The following is a 20153-nucleotide window of genomic DNA, read 5'->3' on the forward strand; positions in this document are numbered from 1 at the left end:
ACACGTCTCGAGCAGACCTCATATCAATTGAGGTACACTCCAGGCTGCCTCACCTGATGGATGCTTCGTCCGATTTCGTCACCGATGGTATCACAAATGATATTCGTTATGCCATGCTTTGTTCTTGTACCACTGAGATTGCTGCCTTCTATTTGCAGGTGACCGATCCACATACGATAACAAGCAGGTGGCGTTTTGACGCAGCCATCAATTTCCCAGGAAAACCAAGGATCAAGCCATACACAGGAAGCACGAGGTACATCATCAAGGATGGTTTGGTGCAGCAGCACATTGAGAAGTGGGACATTTCTACACTGGATGCCTTTGTCAGCATTTTCATACCAAGCTTTGGTGCACCGCCGGCCCCTCCTGTGGCAAGCTTGACAGAGCAGTCACAGATTGTGGCATGATTATGATGCTTGTAGATCAGTGTGCCTGGTTCAATCAGTGTTTGAGTACAGAATCATGCTAGAAATGCATGGCATGGAGAGCATCACATATGCATGTCCCAAATTGGCCGTGGTCTGCGGCCTTCTTGCATGAATGACACATATCTAGTGAGTATGTTGTAGTTGTGATTGTGCAGCTACCAAGAATTGGAGAGCATTGCAAGGGTTGTGTGGCAGCCCTGTGTCAGGCTACTAGCTCAACCAACATGGAACTCATCAGGTACAGGATAAGTCTTGAACATGTTCATAAAATTATTAAGTTGCGCATCAGCATGATTTTATTGTCTTGATATCTAATCTAATCCCTTACATCTTGTGCTCAGTCTGCCTTGAAGTCTGCCTTCCTCTTTCTCTCGATACAGCTTGTGGACACTACACCATTTAGCAATTGAATTGAAAACCCTCTAAAGGAATGATCTAAGCCAAAGCCATCTATATTCACAGACTGGGACAAAGCCCAACATGTCGTTCACAAAATTGCTGGGGATGCATCCGCATGCTGCTCTTTGCATATGGACAAATCACTGCAGCCGATGACCTCAATACATGCTTTGTATCATTTCATCGCCTTTGTGACATGCACGCATCACTGGAGACCTTATTTCCGCTTTAACAGACCCTTACATCAACTTCTGAGTCACAGCACATATGTTGGCAAAACCTATCACCCAAGAGAGCCTGTGTGGGCAACTCTTCCACACTCCACTACAGGCAATCACATTCCTCCCGGAGGAGACAGCCGCCCTTCATGACTCTCAAACAGTCAACGCTACTCTACTTGGAGGGCCCTGGCAGTGATGTACTGACAAGCCCCGCAGAGCTCTTCATGAGGGGGGTCACTACCTCCTGCTGGTGTCCATGCGGGTCCATGCTGCTGCGCACGTCTATGCTGTCGCGCATGCCCTCCCGGTGGCCCTCCTGGATGTGGGGCAGGGGCTGCAGCAAGTCTGTAGCAACGTCCGTGTCCCCAGTGAACGGTCGCATTCTAAGTACTTTCACGGGCGCTGAGTACGCATGCTCCAGGGGGTCTCTCATTGCCGCGTCGTTCGTTGACGTGCTGGCTGCTGCATTCTCCTTGTGGAAGCTGCAAAAAGCCAACAACATTGTCACGCAGTCAGTAAGCGCCCAGCCTGATAGGTGTAGAGCAGGCAGCAGCTGTGCCCAGGTGAAAAGGTTCGCTGCTCTAGTATCATTCAGTCATGCCACAGCGGTGCAGGCTGATGTGGCATCAGAGATGCTCTTACTAATGCTGAATGGATGAGCCTTCAAAGAGGGGATAATGTAATGCATGTATGAGATGAGAGTCACCCTGCGCCATTTCTAATGGACGAGTCCTTGTCGCTCTTCCTGAATCCGCGCTGCGACAGGTTGCTGCTGATCCGCCGCAGGAAGGAGCGCTTGCCACCCGAACCAGAGCTCCCACTGCGCAACACCCACACCCAAAAAATTAACTGTGCTCTCCAAACAAGAGAACCTTACATGCAGTGCCTTGCCAGCAGTCGACGTGGGTAACAAAGGGAGTCCAACAGAGGGCACAGTGTCCACACAAGAGTGTCTGAAACCATTGACTGGGGCATTCATGCATATGGAAACCTCAAGAAAACCTGTCAGAGGACTGCTGTGGCTTGCTGCCCTGCCAGAGATCTCTCAGGTCGGAGGCCACGGACTGCAGCAGCTCTGACTTGTTGGGCGCCGGCTTCTTGGATGACTTGAACTCCTCCATGCCGCCTGATTGCAGCTCGAGCATTGTGTTGCTGTTGCTCTTGCCCAACGTCGCCGCCAGGGCCCTATTCCTGCACAGTGTTCCAGACTCTATCTCAGACGCCAATCATCAGTCATCTCTACCCCCTCATTAGGCTCTAATTTTACTTGGGCTGCTTCAATTGCGAGTCCTGCCTGTCTGGCCAGACATGGTGGCAGTTGACATGTCTGGCCAGAGAATGGTCAGCGCTGTTCCTTGAATGAGGGGAATTCTCCTGAAATTTCTACTTGTGCAAGAAAACATTGAGAGACGGTAGAGGGTGCTTGTGACATGATGAGGTGTCTCGATGACTGATCCGTACGAATTAGGGTGCAAGACTGAGAGGCTGGATTATCAGGGCGCACCGCCAGGAGCTGTCGGCGACGGTGGAGTCCATTTCTGAGAGCAAAATGGCGGTGCCGCTTGGCTTGAGCAGGAAGGGGGCGGCCTTGGAGGTGCCGTGGACAGTGTAGAAGTCGCGCGTGGAGTTGACGCTGCCCATTGTGTACTGCCGCCCGCCGCGCACCGACAGGTCCCGCTCCGGCTCCACCGTCTGCCCTGCACGCGGTGTAGCCACCCCCAACCAGCCATCAGCAACCCTGGGCGATGATGCAGAATGAGGAGAAGTTTGGAATAGCTAGGTCTGCCAGGCAGGATGACAAATTGCAGCTTGTCTGCAGGTGCACCTTTCCTCTTGGCAGGACCAGTGTAAAATCCATTACATCAGTAACATTGCTCCACCAGACAGCCAGAGCAGGTGACACAGCACCAGTTGTTCTGATGCCCATCAAGAGATGGATGGCATGTTGGTAAACTGAGAAACATGCCAGCCCAGCTGCCACACAGTTTTGGACAATGCTGAGAGTCAGCCGCCAGCGCACCCTGGTCGTGCTTCTTGGCGAGCGCGCGGCCGTTGAGGCGGATGGCAATGTTGTGCAGCGAGCCCAGCTCCGTGTGCCGCCGCCGCTGCAGCCGCTTGGTCATCTCATTGCGCGCTCGCACGCTCTGCTCCAGGTCGGGGGCGTTCCCCTCCTTCGCTGACGTGTCTGCTGAGGCGTCCTGGCTCAGCCGCCGCATCGCGACCGCGCCGTGCACCAAGTAGCGCAGCCGCCGCAGCGATGCCACGTTGGCCGCTCCACGAACGACGTTGGGGTGCAGTAACTTCGGTACCAGCCCCCCGCGTGTCACCACCCACTCCGCCTGGCACACCTGTGCGCATGTGATGGGCCCATGACTAATCCATGACTAAACAACTTTTATTTCAGAGTGCTGCTCTGCCCAATAGACACTTTCCCACCGCAAGCATTTCACAGCTGGTGTACTGCTGACTCCGCTTCTATGGGAAATGACCTCCATTGTCGAACCACTTTATGGTCCAGGTGGCAATGATGGGATCTGTTGCAAGAGGTGACCGTAGGCTATGATGACATTCTTGTGTTTTCTGTGAAGGAGCCTGTCACAGCATGGAAAGTCACCTGCTTGGACGTGAGCCGCTTGGCAGGGTTATACTCCAGCATGCCCAGCAGCACCGCCTTTGCTGGCTCACTCAGGTCCTGCCACCTGCACAGCGCAAGTCATTCCTTGAAAAACAATAGACGGTAACAGAAATATCCTTATTACTTTGCGGTGTTCCTGCCACAGGCAAGGTGCATCTGCAGACAAGCTGCAGGTAAAGGCTGCCACATAATAGGGGTAATACAGGACTCGCCAGAACCAAGCAAGACACAATTGAATGTGAGCACGGTGCTCAGCATTCACATTGTCTGGTCACTCGCCACCCAGTAGCTGGACATGCACCTTAGGAGTCAACAACTGAAGGTGAAGGGGAGGGCTTGCCTGGCGTCCTGCAGCCCCGGGGAGTCCCTGATGTTGATGTTGCAGTAGGTGAGGTTCTCGCACTCCTTGATGTTGAAGGGCTTCCTGCCGACCAGCATGATGAACAGGACAATGCCCAGCGAGAACACATCCATCGCCGGCGTGTGGTCCTCATTCATTATGATCTCCGGCGCCACAAACCCAGGCGACCCCAGTGCACCTGCGCAGCAGCCCATATCAACTGATGTACAATCTACAAAGTTTCACATCCTGTGCTTTGGGAGTGGTAGGCTCAGCAGAGCCGCCGTGCCAGCAGTCTTGCGTAAAGTCCACTGCAATCAAACTCTACTGCACTCAGATTGTAAATTGATGTGCCGCAAGCCGGAGCAAGTCATCCGGAATGCAATAAATTTGAAAGCAATGTGTGTACCTTGAATGTGCTCGTCTTTATTGTACAGAGTTGCCATGCCCAGATCAATGAACTTCACAATTGGTGGCACCCCCTTGGCGGCAGCTTGGGTCGCAGTGTCCTTGAACACAATGTTCTCAGCCTTGATGTCCCTGTGGATCAGGCCGTACTGGTGCATGCAAGCCAGCGCCTCTGCCAGCTGTGGCCACATCACACCACCACTCTTCAGTCTACTGTTTTGCCACCAAAAAGATCGTCTCCAAATCTTCAAGCAGCTGCCTCGTGACAATCGACAGTAAAAGCCCTTCCTCGTGCAGTAATGTTGGGCACTGCCATGTTCTGGCTTGATGCATCTTGCATGAGCATGCCAGTATCAGGAAAGGTGCTAACAGCCTGGTCAAGAAACCATAGGCAAGGCTAAATGTGATCAAAATGCAGAGTATGTGCTGACCTGCACAAAGAGGATGGCTGCCTGCTGCTCAGAGTAGTGCTGACCGGCCATCTCTTCCAGATTGTCCAGCAGATGGCCGCCTCGCAGCCACTCCATGATGATCACCATCTGCTTCTCATTCTCCACCACATCCTTGCACTCCACTATGTTGGGATGGTCCAGCAACTGCAGGAACTCTGCTTCCCTGCCACCCACAGATGCCACGTTAAGTGTGTCTGCACAACAACGGGAGAAAATTGTACAGGATATTGCATGCAAGAAAACATTATCGGCATGTTTCCCTTCCACCATGAAAAACTGTGCATCGAGGCAAGCATTGCTTCACCTCCTCATAATGGCCAGGTGCTCTGGGTCCTGAAGCATCTCCGGGCTTCTCAGGAACACCACTTTGAGCGCGGAATAGACATTGGGGTCCTTCTTGCTCTGTCCAAGGGCAACCTGAGCAAATAGAGCTTTCTTCACCCTCATGTTTCAACATGATGACATGCAAGAAGAATGCCCATTCACTGCATCCCACCTGGGAGAAGGCCCCCTCCCCCAGATCCATGATGAAGTCATAGTCCCTCCGAACTGGGTGGTCTGCCCATTGCTGCCATTCTGGTACATTTGCTTCTCCAGATATGACACAATTGAAGCACATTGTGCAGCTCTCCCGTCCCCACTCAGAGAGCGTGATTGTGCTCTCACATCAAGGTTCCACTCCGAGAATGAAACACATCCTGCAAATATTGCGGACAGATACCTTAGATAAAAGGACCCCTTTCGCTGATCTCTGTTGGCAGACTAAATGTCCTTCTGAAACGAAATATTTACAGTAAATGAACTGGAACGAACAGTGCTGCCTGTCTGAAATGAGAACCGTAGCAAAAGCTCTGGGAAGCTCTTAGAAATATATTCGGTAACTTGGAGCGACTTAATTTGGGAGAAAAATCCGTCCTAGTTCAGCGATGCCTAGCTAGGAGCTTGTCACCTGCGCGCTTTGCCGTCCACACTGCACAACAGCAAAAGCGCACTTTCGATAGATTCTATTTATTGATCTGCTGCAGCGGTTTTACTATCCTTATACACCGAACGGGGGTCGCTTTCGGGACGATGGCTTTTTGGGCTGCATACGTAGAGAAATTCAAATGACTTTTCGGGATTAACTTTCTTTTCTTATGCTCTCACGTGCAAGCCAACTAGATGATATCTGGATGTGATAGATCCATGTGATCGGGGATGGGACCCAACAAGCTCGATCGGGGCAGCTAGGGCTGGTTGCCTATTCTGGCCGCCTCCATTGAAACCTAAATTTGAAGGAATTTGAAACGTGGGGCACGCATAGGAGATCCCTTCGTCTCCAACCTTCTCATCAGATTAGATCCAAAGATGCAAAAATACAAGTAAATACGTGCTTTTTGTAACAATTCGTGTCTCTTTCCTGACATCAAAGTACTTTTTGGTGGTTCCAGATCCGAAGTCCAAAAACCATGTTCGTGTTTAGTGGCAGTCTCAAGCCTGCAACATGTAAAGATATTTTACCTACCCAGCATAGCTGCTTTTTGAAAAAAAATGTCCGATTAAATCATGGCAATTATAATTTCAATTACCGCTCTCGGAATTTCTCTTCGCGCCTCGATCGGCGCTCCAAATTAGCTTGCAAAGTCACGATGGCTGCATCTCAGGTAATCGTGTGTATCACAGATTATAACACATGTAATTCTGTTCGCATACGGACCCCAATTTGCCCGCAAAGTTGCCTGCACACAGATCGTCAAGGGTACCCTGAAAGCTTTATAAGCATAATGTACTGCGCAAATGCAGGTGCAGCTCCTCAATCCTGTCGCAACCGACAGGCTCGGCCAATTGCCACCTCTTGTGTATTGCCCAGGTGGGACATCCCTTCCTTCAAAGGCGAGATTTTTGGGTCTAGCTTGATTGCATGCTATTGAAATTCATCGAAATTTTTGCGCTACAGGAAGTGATGGGACGGGTAATTCAATCGCTCCCCAGCTCCCAGGACTCACAGCAGCCGGATTTGACGTCAGGTGAGCTCCAAGGCAATGCATGCAGCAAAAACGCACATGCGGCAATCTATCAAGTCATATCATGCCATCTCCGGCGTGATAGTAAATTTCATGAAAACATGCAGGTGCCTGTACATACCACCGTCAGACAGATCGGATTGGAATGAGCTGACCAGGCAGGTGGTGGCACTGCTTCGTCGCTTGGTCCAGGAATCATCTGTCAGCACTCAGGTGCTGCCCCCTTCCATGCATTTTTAATCGCCAGCCAGGAGCCGCCTTTTCAATTTCCTGCCAGAACTGACTGGTCCTTCATCCGTAGGGCAGCTTTCAATAGTGAACATGCGTCGAGCCGAGAGATCACTTCAATCGGAACTCTCAGTCGGCAACATGGATCACCATGACTTGAAGCATTTGTGACAGCCTTGCTAATATTCTCCACATTCACTCGACAGGTGACGTTGGTGGCGGAGTCTTATGGGGGCTGCCTGGGACTGCGAGTGGCGGTGGCTGCCCCAGAGCTCATACAGCGCCTGGTGCTGGTCAACCCAGCCACCAGCTTCTCACGCGCCCTGTCTGGCCTGCCCGCCATCATCGCCAGCACCAACCTGCTCTCCCTCTTCCCTGAGCCCCTTTACCAGGTCTGCTGGCCTTGTGTGGTTACATAAAAAAGCACAGCCGCATGCTGGATGCATGATGTTTGGCTTTCTTTTCATCAAGCATCTGTGGGAATGCTAGGATGTGCTGTCAGGCCTAATGAGGGCGGTGGTGGTTTCTAGTGCTGTGGTCTCCGGACGTTCCCTCAAATGCTGGACTCATCGTATCTTGTCTTGTGCAGGTAGCTCAGGCTGTGCTGGTGCCACTGCTGGTCGACAAGGACAATGTTGGGCCGACAGGCGTCAAAGCCATCCAGTCAATGATGGTGATGCAGCCCACACCGGACTTTCAGGTGCGTCTTCTTGCTGCTTCCCTTCATCCTGTCAGCAGACACCCCTTGCCTTTCGCTCTTTTCTATCTTGCAATAAGCTTGAGAATTCTCTGTGGGGTGCGCAGCCAGAGAATGGTTTTGTAAATGTGGAGGAGCAGAAAAAGAATCAGCGGCGGCGGACAGCGCTGCCTGGCCCTCAGCTGTATGAGCCGGCGGTCACTGCCAGCTGGCGCCTGCGCATGCTCAGAAAAGGGAACGTCCCCGATGCAGACCTCATGCGCATCAGGCGCGCCCCTTGCCCTCTCAAATTATCCATGCCCTGTGAATCAACAATCCTGGCGCCTGCGAGGAAGTGCATGCCAGCTTGCCTCTCTCTTGCTGCGCAATTCCATGAAATCTGGAGGTGCACTGCATGTCCATCGTTTCGACCGCCAGAACAATTACGGTAATGCAGACTATGCCTATGATTGGCTTTCCTGACCTGCCAATTAGAACATGTGTCCAGTGGTGAAAGGTTCTACAATGTCTGGTGCAGGGCGCCGACGCTAATAGTGGCCAGTGCAGCCGACCGACTGCTGCCATCGCTTGAGGAGTCAGCACGGCTGGTGGGCAAAATACCAGATGCGCGCAGAGTGGTCCTGCCCAACTCCGGGCACACAGCGCTGCTGGAGTCTGGCATCAGCCTGGCTGAGATCATGGGCCGGACCGGCTTCCTCCCCGAGGTGAGTTCCCTGTTCATTCTGATTGCGATCACAAGCCAATCTGCTTCCATGCATGTTGGTGGCACACACTTGTACCGTGAGAGACTGCATCCCGTTTTTCATGTCGCTGTTGCTTGCGCATGCCCATTACTGTAAAAAATCTTGATTTTAATCAGTTTGATTGGGTCCTTGCAGGAAGCACAACTTCGGGAAGCACCAGTGACAGCGTTGAACGGCGCTGCGGCATCTGCAGCCGCCCCAAGCAATTTCAAGGACGATGCTGACGCTTTTGACACGACAGTGGATGTCTTCTCGGGAAGGCTCAGCAGCAATGGCGCACAAACAAGCAATGGCAATTCCCTGGTAGCAGAGAGCGCCTCCCCTGCGGCACTTACAGCAGTCCTACAAGTCGGTGTCGGCACCACTGGCTTGGCGAGCAGCATGAGCGCTGAGAGCAGCAGCACGAGTGCTGCACCTGAACAGAATGGCAGTTTGAATGGGCGTTCAAATGGAGCATTGCTGAACGGAGCCCCAGCCAATGGGGCGTCAGCCAATGGAGCGGGGCCAAGTCAGCGGCCTAGTCCGCAGTCGCAACAGAAGGGCACTGTTTGGGGTCAGGGTGCAGCGACAGCGGCAGCTCCCAAGAAGGACAGAATTGATGAGAACTATGAACAGGCCCTGCGGCTGCTGAGCCCTCTCAGGTAAGCCAAAGCTTTCCTGTATTCCCGTGATGGTGTAGGACTTCCCTGCATTTTCAGGCTACCCCTGTCCACTCTACCAAGCAGAGAAGTTTGTACTGGTTTTTTATGAGTTGCTGGCTTGCGCAGGAGCCTTGTGGCGCCAGTTGTGAGGGGGGCAGAGAATATTCCAGACGGGGTGGTCTCAGATCGCGCATGCCTATTTGTGGGCAACCACACGCTGTTCGGCCTTTACGACCTTCCATTCCTCATGCAAGAGCTGTATCTGCGAGGGCACAAGGTGTGCAGCTACCTCTTGCTAGTCTCCCTACACCCCATCCGCATCTCCTCTTAGAGTCTACTGTCTTCCATGAGTGTGTCACAAGCAACTTGCTGCTGAACTGCATGCCAGAGGCCCTGTACTAGCCCTTTTGTAAAGGAAGCCTTGCAGCTCAGGGTGACACACATGGGCTTGATATTGGACCCTGTTTGCAGGTGAGGGGCCTGGCGCATCGGGGGCACTGGAATGGGCCCACAGGGCCATTCTTTGAGCGGTTTGGGGCGGTGCCGGCGTCTGCGCGCGCCGCCTACAAGCTGCTTAAGCAGGGCGAGTCTGTGCTGCTCTTCCCTGGAGGCGGCCGAGAGGTAGGTCCTTAGTGAATCTTCAATTAGGAGCGCGAAGAGCATGGTGATGTCAACTCTGTGCATTATCCAGATGTCTGTAAGCTTCTAGCAAATACATAGGTGTTACATACATTGAGAAAAGGCCTAGGCCGGCTTGGAAGCAAAAGGAGGCCAGAGATGTGTTGACAAAGTTTTTACAGCGTGCTGTGTTGCCCCAGTGAGCGGTGGTGATTTGGCAGGTGAACAAGCTGAAGGGTCAGGAGTACCAGCTGCAGTGGAAGGAGCAGCCGGACTTTGTGCGCATGGCTGCCAAGCTCAACGCCATCATCATCCCCTTTGCTGCTGTAGGCGGTGAGCCTCAATCCCCGTCAACTTGCCATGACCTGTGAAGCTTGCGGCGTGGCTCTGTAGCATACCATGTGATGCTAATAAAGATGATTTAAAATTAAACAAGCTCCAGCCTTGTGAGGCAGGCAAGCGTGACAATGGCAATGCAAGCCCTGTCATTACATGACGGCGGAAATATTGCCTGGAAAACCGACGCTGTTTCCTCGTCTTCTTTCTTTGTTACTCGTTTCCTGAAGATGCGAGGATTGAGTCGAGTCCAATAATCCATGACAAGGCTCGAATTCTCATCTTGCAGGGGATGATGCCTTCGACCTGGCGATGGACACACGGGAGGTGTTGGCAGACTCCATAATGGGGCCGCTCGCGCGCGGTGCACTAGAGAGAGTGGCTCCCGGGCTGGACCCAGAAGAGGCGGTTCCCCCCATTACCAAAGGGCTCTTTGGCCTGCCCAGCCCTGTAGCGGTGCCCAAGCTGGAACGCCTCTACTTCAGGTGCCGCCATCCCTGCCTCACCCTCTTGCATGTCGTCGAAATGCAGCACCCTGTACTCGACCTGACAAGCCGTTTGTTTTACCTGCAAGGCCATCGCACCTCCTCATCATTCTCTGAGGTTGATCTGCCAGGCTGGCTTTCCAACTGTCTGCAGGGGACTCTGAATGAATTTGATGTAGAGGCCCCTGCTGTCTATTATCAGGGTAGGAAGCAGGGGCAGCGCCCATCAGAGGGTGTTAAGAGGAGAAGTGGTCATTGCATGTGCTATTCGCCGCGGTGCAGGTTCATGGCGCCGATAGACCCCAACGGCGAGATGTGCTCGATCGACGACGAGGCCGCATGCATGTCGGCCTATGAGAAGGTGCGTGGCAGCGTGGAGGCAGGCATCCAGCAGCTGCTGGCTGAGCGCGAAGTGGACCCGGAGAGGGACCTCGGCCCGCGCCTGCTTGGCCAGGCCGCGCGCTTCCTTCCCGCCTTCGAGCTTCTGTCCCGCGGCGGCCGCTGAGATGCATTGGACTGTATCGCCCGTGCTGCATAACCATGTTGAGTCCGCCCGATCTAGAGGAGCACCCGAAAATGTGGGCCCAATCAACTTATGGCCTGCCCAAATATCAATCGAGCTGCAGAGACAGGGGCTGGGGAGCTTGAAACAACAGCAAATTCATAGATTGAAGATTAGAGACTAGTGATTGTCCTAGCAAGTGCCTATGTGGCGACCACTCTATCATGTACAATTGTCACCTGTCCACTGGCGGCAGGTGAGATGCCGTGAAATGTGGCGCATCCTGCGCAGTGAGAATAACTGTCACTTGCATCTGGGCGATGCCGGCCGCAAAGATGCCTTGGACTGCGGCGCATGCTGCATGATGTGTAGAAAATCTTTGGAATTACTAGGTAGAAGACTGCTTCTTAGATGCAATTCTTATTGAACCCATGCCAAGCCTTGTCTTGGGCAGAGGGACTCAGCTGCTCTGCGAAGCTCCAACTTTTGGCTCAGGCAGCTTGCTAGGAGTACTGCAGGCGGCTGCACTGGCAAATGAAGTCACTGGTGGGCCCCCAGTGTGTGGGGTAGTTTGGCCAAGCCATTTGGAAGGTAGTACTGTAGTTGTTGCTGCGCCAGTACATCTGCACGAAGCATCCAGGTCGACTAGTAATCACATCAAAGGGGTTGCAGGAGTTGTCTGGAAGGTGAGAGTGGAGTTTGTGCATGACATCAGCACATGTGTGATGACGTCAGCTACATGTGGCTCAAAACACGGTCGTCTCCGGAGGTGTGTTAAAGCAAAGTCGGTGAAGGTTGTCTAGATGGATCTTGCTAAGTTCAAATGGGAGCCCGGTGTGACGCCATTGTCCACGCACCAATCCTTGACAACATGTGTTGCAATTTACCTCTTCACAATAACAGCTCTGAAACTAGCCATTCGTCAACCTGTGAAAGTGCCAACCTGGCTTGCTGCAGTGCACAATTTCATTCTCTGTATTGGATCCCTCATTATGTTTATCGGAACGGCGTACGAAAGCCTGCAGGTACATCTACCTCCATGCAAAACGCAGCTCAGATTTCCTACCTTGTCGATGTGCTTGCGATTACGGTTAATCTCTTGAATATACTCATGATTTCTTGATTGGGTAGGACACATTGCCGAATTCTTTCATCAACTATTACTTCACTGGATCACACCTCTGATCTTCAACCCATCAACCCCCAAACCAGAGTTCCCCTAATTTTTCGAACTCTTCATGTTCTGCAGGTTGCCTATGATAAAAACTCTGTCAGATGGTTGTTCTGCCTGCAGCCTGGCACTCCCATGAAGGTGCAGAACGCTGTCCCTCTGCTTATGAAATACTTGATGTTCCCGGAGAATCTCTGCCCATGATATCTCACCAAATGACATTCCAATCACATGATGTTTGCTGCAGGGAGCCCTATACTTCTGGAGCTATGCCTACTACCTTTCAAAGTACTATGAATTCCTGGATACTGTTCTGCTGGCGCTGAAGGTACCTATTGCGCGGTGTCTGGCAACTAATTGTTATTAACGCTTGCGCAGGCTCTGCTGACGTACGAGACACAACACATTAGTGGTTGAACACCCAAGGGAATTGCAAAACTTGCTGTTCTGCTGCAGGCCAAACCTTTGACATTTCTGCATGTCTTCCATCACACCATTGTGGTGGTCATGGCATATCTGTGGCTGGACGCCGCACAGTCACTGCAGCAGATAGCCTTGCTCACAAACACAGGCGTCCATGTCCTGATGTACTACTATTACTTCATGTGCACAATTAAACGGCCTCCAAGGTGGAAAAAGCTGGTGACACAGAGCCAGATCGTTCAGTTTGTATTCAGGTGAGCCTCCAATTCCTGATGGATCTGCCTTGAACAAATGGAAACTGGAGACTGAATCTGATTGTTTGCTTCTTCATCTGTGCAGCAGCTCTCCATTACATGATGAGCTTGTCTGTGCTTTGCAGTTTTGCTGCATCCGTCCCATTCTGGTGGATGCATGCAACCTCGGAGGGCTGCTCAGGCTTGGGGGCTATGGTTTTCAATGCCGCCTTCAACCTTCTGCTGCTTCTCCTGTTTGCCAATTTCCATAGGAAAAGCTACGCTGCAAAGAAGAGAGCTTGAGTATTGCTTTCACTTCTCGCTGGCATAGAGTGGCTCAAACTGATGATTGAACATTAGCTTCTGCCGTAGATGAGAATTTGCCCAAATCCGCAATCTGCACATGAAGGTCCCTTAAGCTTGACAATGTTGGTGGGGCTTCACTTTCCAGGTGCAGCGTGTGTTAATATATTGCTGTGTGACTCTCGCATGAGAGCGGAATTCCATGTATCGAAGCATGCATTGAAGCCGAGAGCAGCTTGCCCGAGCCCAAGGTTCGTCAAGTGATGGCGCCCTTATGAGACGCAAGGCATCCCAGTTAAGGTTGCAAGGTTTCTTGGAACACCGCACTATGGGGACTGGCAGAAGAATTATTTAGAATAGACTCAGACAATATCGAATGTAGTTCTTTCTGAGAACATTCAGAGAGGCTAACTCAGAAATATCTGAGAATTACCTGGAACTCAGAAAAATCTCGAAAGTGGTAACAAACCCTAGTAATTTATCAGAATGAATCTAATGTAGCCCAAGAGGGATGTCACAGGATGGGCAGACCTAAGTGTAGATTGAACTTCATTTCACTCTTGGGGTACAAGCAAGGCTGCAGCATATGCATGTGACAGGGTCTGGTAGTGATTGCCGCAGCAGCTGGACATCTGAGTACTGTACTTAGTACAGTGTACTAGTTGCACTGGGGGGCATACTCATAAAATTGACAATATCTATGGCAAGCTATCAGACGAATACTCTTCAGCCTTGGATTTGGATGCTCCACCACAGCAACTGGCTCAGCTGCAAAATATTGCGCTGGCCACAGGGACCCGAATTCTCGCTCCTGCCACGCCTCTGCTCTCAAGGCAGGCACCTCCAGCATTGAAGGCATGCATTCCCTCATCTGCAGCTATGTTCAAAACGTTGCGGAAGCATTTGCAGTCAACAAGCGCCACATCAGCTGTACTCAATGTACCATCCTCTGCCAGTTGCCAAGGGACACTTGGCAAGCTGACCTTCGAGTACTGCTTGGCCACCCCAAATAGCTATAGCTTCCATTTTGGAACGGGAACATTCTTTGAAGTTTGGCACCGATACAGCTTAACCTCACCTGTGTTTGAGGTCTCCATAGAATTCAATGGCCATTACACTTGTCCACATTCTGGCATAGCATGCGCCTGCCAGGTTAATAGGTTATTGTGCCATGCAAATGCAATGACAGATTCCTGCCAAGGTACAGCCGAACAATAGATCGCATCAAGATACCCTGATCATTTAATAAGAAGGCGGCTTCGGGCCGGTAGTGTCGTGACTAGCAGCAGCTCGTCAATTCAAGGAGCTTCTCATGTCTTCCTGTACATTGCACAAGTGGCTATAGCCATATCTCCAGCGGTGCTCCCTACGATTCCTAGCGACATCTTCCGATCAGACATCTTCCGATCAGGGATAGCACACGGCAGCCTGCAGGCTGGAAGACACATTGACCAAAACTTAAGAGTCGTACAGAGCGGCACCAAGTTATGCAGTGGCCATCAGCACCCGCACATCTTTGTAAGAGCGCAGCCAACATCTGGTCTGCACCTCAAAGCAAAGTAGACCTAGGAAGTCTGTCCCAAGCCAGTCTTGCTCCAACCTTGCTAGCATCTGCGGACATTGCTGAATTGATCATGTGGTCATAGGCACACACACCTATAATGGCGCCCAAGCACTCGCCGTGGAGGGACAAGGCATTTGAATATGTGTAGCAATATAACTAGGTGAAGAAGAACTGCTTGACATCGTGTTGGCCGAAAGGCGTGCCGCAGCCGGGGCACTTGCGGTTGCGCGACTCAAGGTTCTTGCGGATGCAGTGCGAGCAGAAAATGTGCCAGCACTTCGTAATGATCACGTCCTTCTGGCGCTCGTGGCACACGTTGCAGCGCAGCTGCGTGCGCATATATTCCAACTCCTCTGCGTCGCCGCCGCCGCCGCCGCTGCTACTCTTCCGAAGCCTCTCCACCTTGCTGTTTGCCACCTGTTCACAGCGCACCGCAAATTTCACTGATCCGTCCTGCTCCCACTCAATGACATCATCATTTCCAAGTGCAGCAAACTTCAAAGCCCCTCTGAACTCATCGCTGCACAAGAAATTTGCACACGAGCAATTTACCTCCAAATTTCTTCCCATCCCTTCCCCATTGTGGATCTCTCAGCCCCTCAATTCTTACACCGCGTCATCCACTAATCGCCATCACACTGACAGCTTGACGGAGACCTACTGACAATCACCCCAAACCAGCTAGAGTTATGGAAAGGGATCGCAGCGCACCTTGATGTCTTCCTCCAGGCGCTGGCGCTTGACGCGCTCGCGGGCCAGGCAGTCGGCTTCCTCGTCGGCGGCGCGCTTGCGGTCCGAGGCGGCCTTCTGCGCGGCCTCAAGCGCGGCCTCGCGGCTGCGCAGCGCCTCTGTCGCCTCGCGAGCCTCCCTCGCCGCTCCCTCCAGCTGCACCGCCAACCCGTGCGACCGCTCCCGCAGCGCCGCCGCCTCCTCTATGCTCGCCTGGTGCGAAAAACAAAAGAGTTGGGGATAATTTCCTGCGTTCCACAACTTCACATGCGGGCAAATTGCAGAGAAGCCAAATACTGCGTCCCCCAATCAATATCTGTGGGTCTGTCCAACATCACATGTGGCAAAAAGTGGCCAATTTTACACTTTCGCAAGCAGCGACAGTAGAATGGCCATTCACAGAGTCCAAGCATAAGTGAAACTATGGATGAAAAAGCATATATCAGATGCCTTTGCTCGACTTTTACATGCAATGTAGGAAGACAGCATTGCCCATGGTTTATACAGACACCCTTTGCGCACCTGCAGCTTGGTGTGGAGGTCGTTGACGCGCTCCTGCAGCATGGCGGCGCTCTGCTCGGCTCGCAGCCGCGCGGCTGCGGCCGCGGCCTGCTCCTGCTTGTGCGCGGCGGCCGTGTGGCCGCTCTTGATGCGCTCGGTGACCAGCTGGTTGCTGACCTCGTCTCGCTCCGTCATCTGCTGCAGCAGCCGCTGGTTCTGCTTCTGCATCTCCTCAAACGCGTCGCTGATCACCTCTATCTCCTGCACGTACGCCCCGCTCGTCTCCTGCGCGCACAAGCATTTCAGCGTTGGCACACATTCTGCCAGTCTGCTGTTGCTTTGGCAAGGTAGCAAAACACTCACAAACAGACACCGGTGCAGTTCAGGCCTGGCCTTTCCCTGCAGGTGTTCTGTGGCAAGAAACGAGAAGGCAGATAGGGCACCTTGGCAGAAGCCAGCTCGGACTGCAGCTCTGCAGCCTGCCGCTCCAGTTTGGTGATCTCCAGCCGGAGCCCATCATTGTCCTTCCTGAGAGCATCCGCCTCCTGCTTTGCCTTCACCTGGACACCCACACATCACCTTGATGACATCCGGCTATTAGCCATAAGGCAATACGCACCTTAGGTATACAAAGCTTGCCTAAGAAACATGACCTCAGCACACAGCGGCCATAAAAAAAAGGTACCTCGGAGTGCTTTGAGGCGTCCAGGGCTGCACGGTGCTGGGGGCCACTCAGGCGGCTCTGCAGGTTGTCGACCTGGGCTTCCAGGCGCGCCTCCGACGCGCGGATGTCCAAGATCTCTCGCGGGTCCTCGCTGCAGTTGAGCAGCACCTCCACAAACACCTGCAGGTTCTGCGCCTTGACCTGGGGCGCACACCAAGCAGTAGGATTAGTCATAGTGGTAGAATTTGTCATAGTAATATGATTAGGCATCCTTCAGCACGGTAGGGAGATGGGCCGGATATCAGGAGTACAAGGGCGCAGTGTGATGCTCGGAACATGCTCGATCCCATCTTGGGCTCAATGATCACCTCCCTTGGCATGTGGGGCACAATTGACCAAGCTCAGGCTCACCTTGGCTTCTTCTTCTGAGGTGCGCGCCTCTGCTATGTGCCCGTCCTTCTCAGCTAGTCTCTGCTGCAGATGCTCCACCTCGATCTCTTTGGCCTGTAGGGTGACAATGGCGCAATGTCTCATCACTCACCCAGCGCATTGCAATAGGAATAATTAAAGTATGCCAGGACAATCAAGCTCGTGCAACTGAGGGTTTTCGTGACAGTGGCACTGCAATTGAGAGCATAAATGCGCACAATTACCTTGAGAGCAGTGAGGAGGGATTGGGCCTCCTGTCGCGCCAACGCTGCTCGATCCGCGGCAGCCTTGTGCTGGGCCACATTTGCCTGGAGCACCTTCTTCTCCTTCTGCAGGGCCTCCACATGCTGCTGCAGCTCTGCCAGCGTCCTGGTCTGGCCCATCCGATGCTGCATTGACACAAGTCACAAAAATTCACACCAGGACAAACAGAAGTCAGTAAAATCTCAAGAGAGCCATGCAAGTGACCACGCAAGCAATCAAGCAACCATGCAAGAGACCAAATATAATTTCCAACCCCATGTGCAACTTTCGAGTGGAGCTCAGCCGATGCAGCATGTGGACATTGGTGAGTGTGGAGAGGGGCATTGGAAAACAATCGCACCCTCTCGACTTGCCACTTGAGGTCTGCATCGTCAGAAGCCGCCCGAGCGCGCTGCAGTTCCTTCTCAAGGTCCTGCTCGCGCTTGTTTGCCAGTGCCAGCATGCGCATTGCATGCTCCCCCTGCTTCACCTGCAAGGTCAACCGCTTCCTCTTCAGCCACTTCTTGCACACGACAGAGCAAAGGTGTGTCATTGCTTACACACTCACTCTTACTTTGGAATCGTACTATATACCTGGAGCTCCTGGCTTTGCTGCCTGCTCTGCAAGACAGCACGTTCCTGCTGCAGTGTGCTGATGAGCAGCCTCTGCCTCTCTGCGTCCTCCCTGGCAGCATGTATCTCTCGCTGGGCCTGCTGATACAGCTGTGACTCGGGCACAAAGGAGCCCTTTGCAATGGACTCTTGCATGCCCCTTACTTCCCTGCAGGCCACATTTGCACAGTCCTCAGCAGCGTTGCAGCCAACATGCATTTACATAGAGAGCCCCCAGACATAAATTCGATCCAGAGCAAATCTTTGCCGTCAGATGCACTTGCTTTGCCATAAATTAAATCACTCACCGCTGCAGCTTCAGGTTGGATTCTTTCTCCGCGTCTAGCTCAGCCTCTCGCTTCTCGAGCAGCTTCCTGTTTTCTTCTGCGTCCAGGGCTGCTGCTGCATTGTTGTCATTAGGGTGTAATGCAGAGGCCTCCTGCTTCACCTCCGGCTTGCATGGCAGTGGAGGGCCGTCCGCAACACTGCACACAGTGAATGACAGTCACAATTGGAAGCGTGTCCACAGCGCATGTGTAAGAACAGCATTGCCTGAGATTTTCACTTATGAGACATGACCCGACTGCTCTTTAGAGGGCGCAAGCCACTGTGGGACATGCAGCATGATGGGAAACAATAATCCAGCAGGATAACTTTGAGGAGGCACACTTGTTTGTCCGAGCAAGCAGCAGCTTGCGTTGCGTGGCGGCGACCTCTTCGCTCTTGTCAGCCAGCTCATTGGTGAGATCCCTGATGGTGACCTCATCCTTCATGCGCTGGTCTTCAAGGGTTCGCTGCTGCTCGTCCAAGGCCCTGTTGATGGCCTTCTGCGCGTCGAGCTCCCTTCGACCAGCTGCTGCCTCTGAAAGAGCACGCTTCACCTGTTCATGCGGCAAGCAACAGGTAAGAGGGAGTGCCCAGATTAACAGGGTCCTCCTCTATGGGACGCATAACCAACCATGCTGTTTCAAGGTCTGCTCGAGAACATGACAATGAGAAGAACCAACAGACTGCAAGTAGCATGCATGTAGAGGCTTTTGTTGTTTATGGATCAAATCGACTGTTGCATACCTCATCTTGAAGTGCCACTTCTGCATCCTTTCCAAGACGGCTGGCAAGGTCAGCGACACGCTGCTCCTGCTGGGACTGCAGGTCTAGCAAGCGCGCCAGGCATGCCTTCGTTGATTCTGATCTGCGCAGGAGGGCCGTCTCGACTTCTGTGGCATCCTCTGTCAGCTCTTTGCTCTTGGCTGCCACTGCTTTGGATGCTGCGCTGTGAGACCACACGAGGCGCTGGAGGAATGGGTCACTGATGGTTTGGGCACCCTTTCCTGGAGAACTGCCATTGCTTGTGAGGTGATCCTGGCCAGAGTGCGATGGTGCCTCGCTGGTGTCCTCCTCGAGGGCTGTGCGCTTTGTCAGGAACAGGATGTCATCATTGAGCTGCGTCCAGAGGCGGTCCACGCAGGACAGTGTCTGCTCATAGTCGATCTGCTTGTTGTCCATCTGGGACACCTTGGCCTCGAGGGCAGCGATTTCTTTTCTTTGCACTTCCAGCTGAGCCGAGAGTTTGCCGTTCTGGTAGGTGAGCATCTGAATTCGCTGTCCATCTGGCTTCTCTGCCTCTGGCAGGCCACTGCCTCTGGCTTGGAGCATTATGGTGCTTCCAGTCTGTCGCTACACGACTACAATTGCAGCTGTGCTAATGATCATCGTCAGGGGACTTGCATTCGCCGGACCAAACAGCTGGCAGTATTTGCAACGCATGTGATCATGTCAGAGAAGGCTGAAAGGCCAGCTCACTTTCAGCACATGAGTTGCACCTTAATGAACTCATGTCACACTATACAATACATTGATACGCAGTTTGATAACGTGTTGACAACTGACGGCAAGGTCAGCCAATAGGAATTGATCCCTTCTTAGTGCAACGATTAGAAGAACACAATCCTGCGTGATGCGATGCTGTGTATGCAATGATTCTTCTTGCTGAGTTTATATAACAGTTGCTTGCTGGATCATTTGTACTTCTGACGGTCTGCACGCCTTCATGTCTCTTTTCAGAGCGGGGGGTCCCTTGTCAGTCTCGTGATCAGATTCCATCTTGCAATGTTTCCTTCCAGTAATTCGACTTTAAATCAC

At 52.6% G+C, this 20153-nt stretch overlaps 4 protein-coding genes across 4 annotated transcripts; 2 read left to right on the plus strand and 2 right to left on the minus strand.

Annotated features, from left to right (window-relative positions):
* Positions 1 to 687: 687 nt before the first annotated feature.
* COCSUDRAFT_64486 (kinase-like protein) lies at positions 688 to 6032 on the minus strand. Its single transcript, XM_005650914.1, has 12 exons — positions 5836 to 6032; positions 5383 to 5584; positions 5191 to 5303; positions 4866 to 5049; positions 4436 to 4613; positions 4090 to 4225; positions 3666 to 3750; positions 3072 to 3399; positions 2556 to 2748; positions 2054 to 2242; positions 1758 to 1871; positions 688 to 1533 (listed from the first exon to the last, which is right to left on the minus strand). Exons 2-12 carry the CDS (start codon positions 5503 to 5505, stop codon positions 1224 to 1226), a joined length of 1953 nt encoding a protein of 650 aa, XP_005650971.1. The 5' UTR covers positions 5506 to 5584; positions 5836 to 6032; the 3' UTR covers positions 688 to 1223.
* Positions 6033 to 6662: 630 nt separating this feature from the next.
* COCSUDRAFT_35067 (alpha/beta-hydrolase) lies at positions 6663 to 8864 on the plus strand (the record flags this gene model as incomplete). The annotated part of the gene is made up of 8 exons (XM_005650915.1): positions 6663 to 6735; positions 6823 to 6892; positions 6997 to 7067; positions 7292 to 7509; positions 7707 to 7817; positions 7997 to 8082; positions 8332 to 8518; positions 8799 to 8864. The coding sequence occupies 8 exons, from the start codon at positions 6663 to 6665 to the stop codon at positions 8862 to 8864; spliced, it is 882 nt and encodes a 293-aa protein (XP_005650972.1).
* Positions 8865 to 12131: 3267 nt separating this feature from the next.
* Positions 12132 to 13269, plus strand: COCSUDRAFT_83573 (hypothetical protein; the record flags this gene model as incomplete). The annotated part of the gene is made up of 4 exons (XM_005651501.1): positions 12132 to 12164; positions 12558 to 12638; positions 12767 to 12987; positions 13113 to 13269. 4 exons carry the CDS (start codon positions 12132 to 12134, stop codon positions 13267 to 13269), a joined length of 492 nt encoding a protein of 163 aa, XP_005651558.1.
* A 1446-nt stretch (positions 13270 to 14715) lies between these two features.
* Positions 14716 to 19604, minus strand: COCSUDRAFT_46084 (hypothetical protein; the record flags this gene model as incomplete). The annotated part of the gene is made up of 12 exons (XM_005650916.1): positions 14716 to 15250; positions 15545 to 15775; positions 16085 to 16348; positions 16507 to 16623; positions 16749 to 16928; positions 17139 to 17231; positions 17381 to 17545; positions 17761 to 17889; positions 17994 to 18180; positions 18320 to 18496; positions 18681 to 18892; positions 19083 to 19604. The coding sequence occupies 12 exons, from the start codon at positions 19602 to 19604 to the stop codon at positions 14990 to 14992; spliced, it is 2538 nt and encodes an 845-aa protein (XP_005650973.1). The 3' UTR covers positions 14716 to 14989.
* Between the last annotated feature and the right edge of the window lie 549 nt (positions 19605 to 20153).

The sequence above is a fragment of the Coccomyxa subellipsoidea genome (genome assembly GCF_000258705.1).
Source record: "Coccomyxa subellipsoidea C-169, whole genome shotgun sequence".
NCBI classification, from domain to species: Eukaryota; Viridiplantae; Chlorophyta; class Trebouxiophyceae; family Coccomyxaceae; genus Coccomyxa; species Coccomyxa subellipsoidea.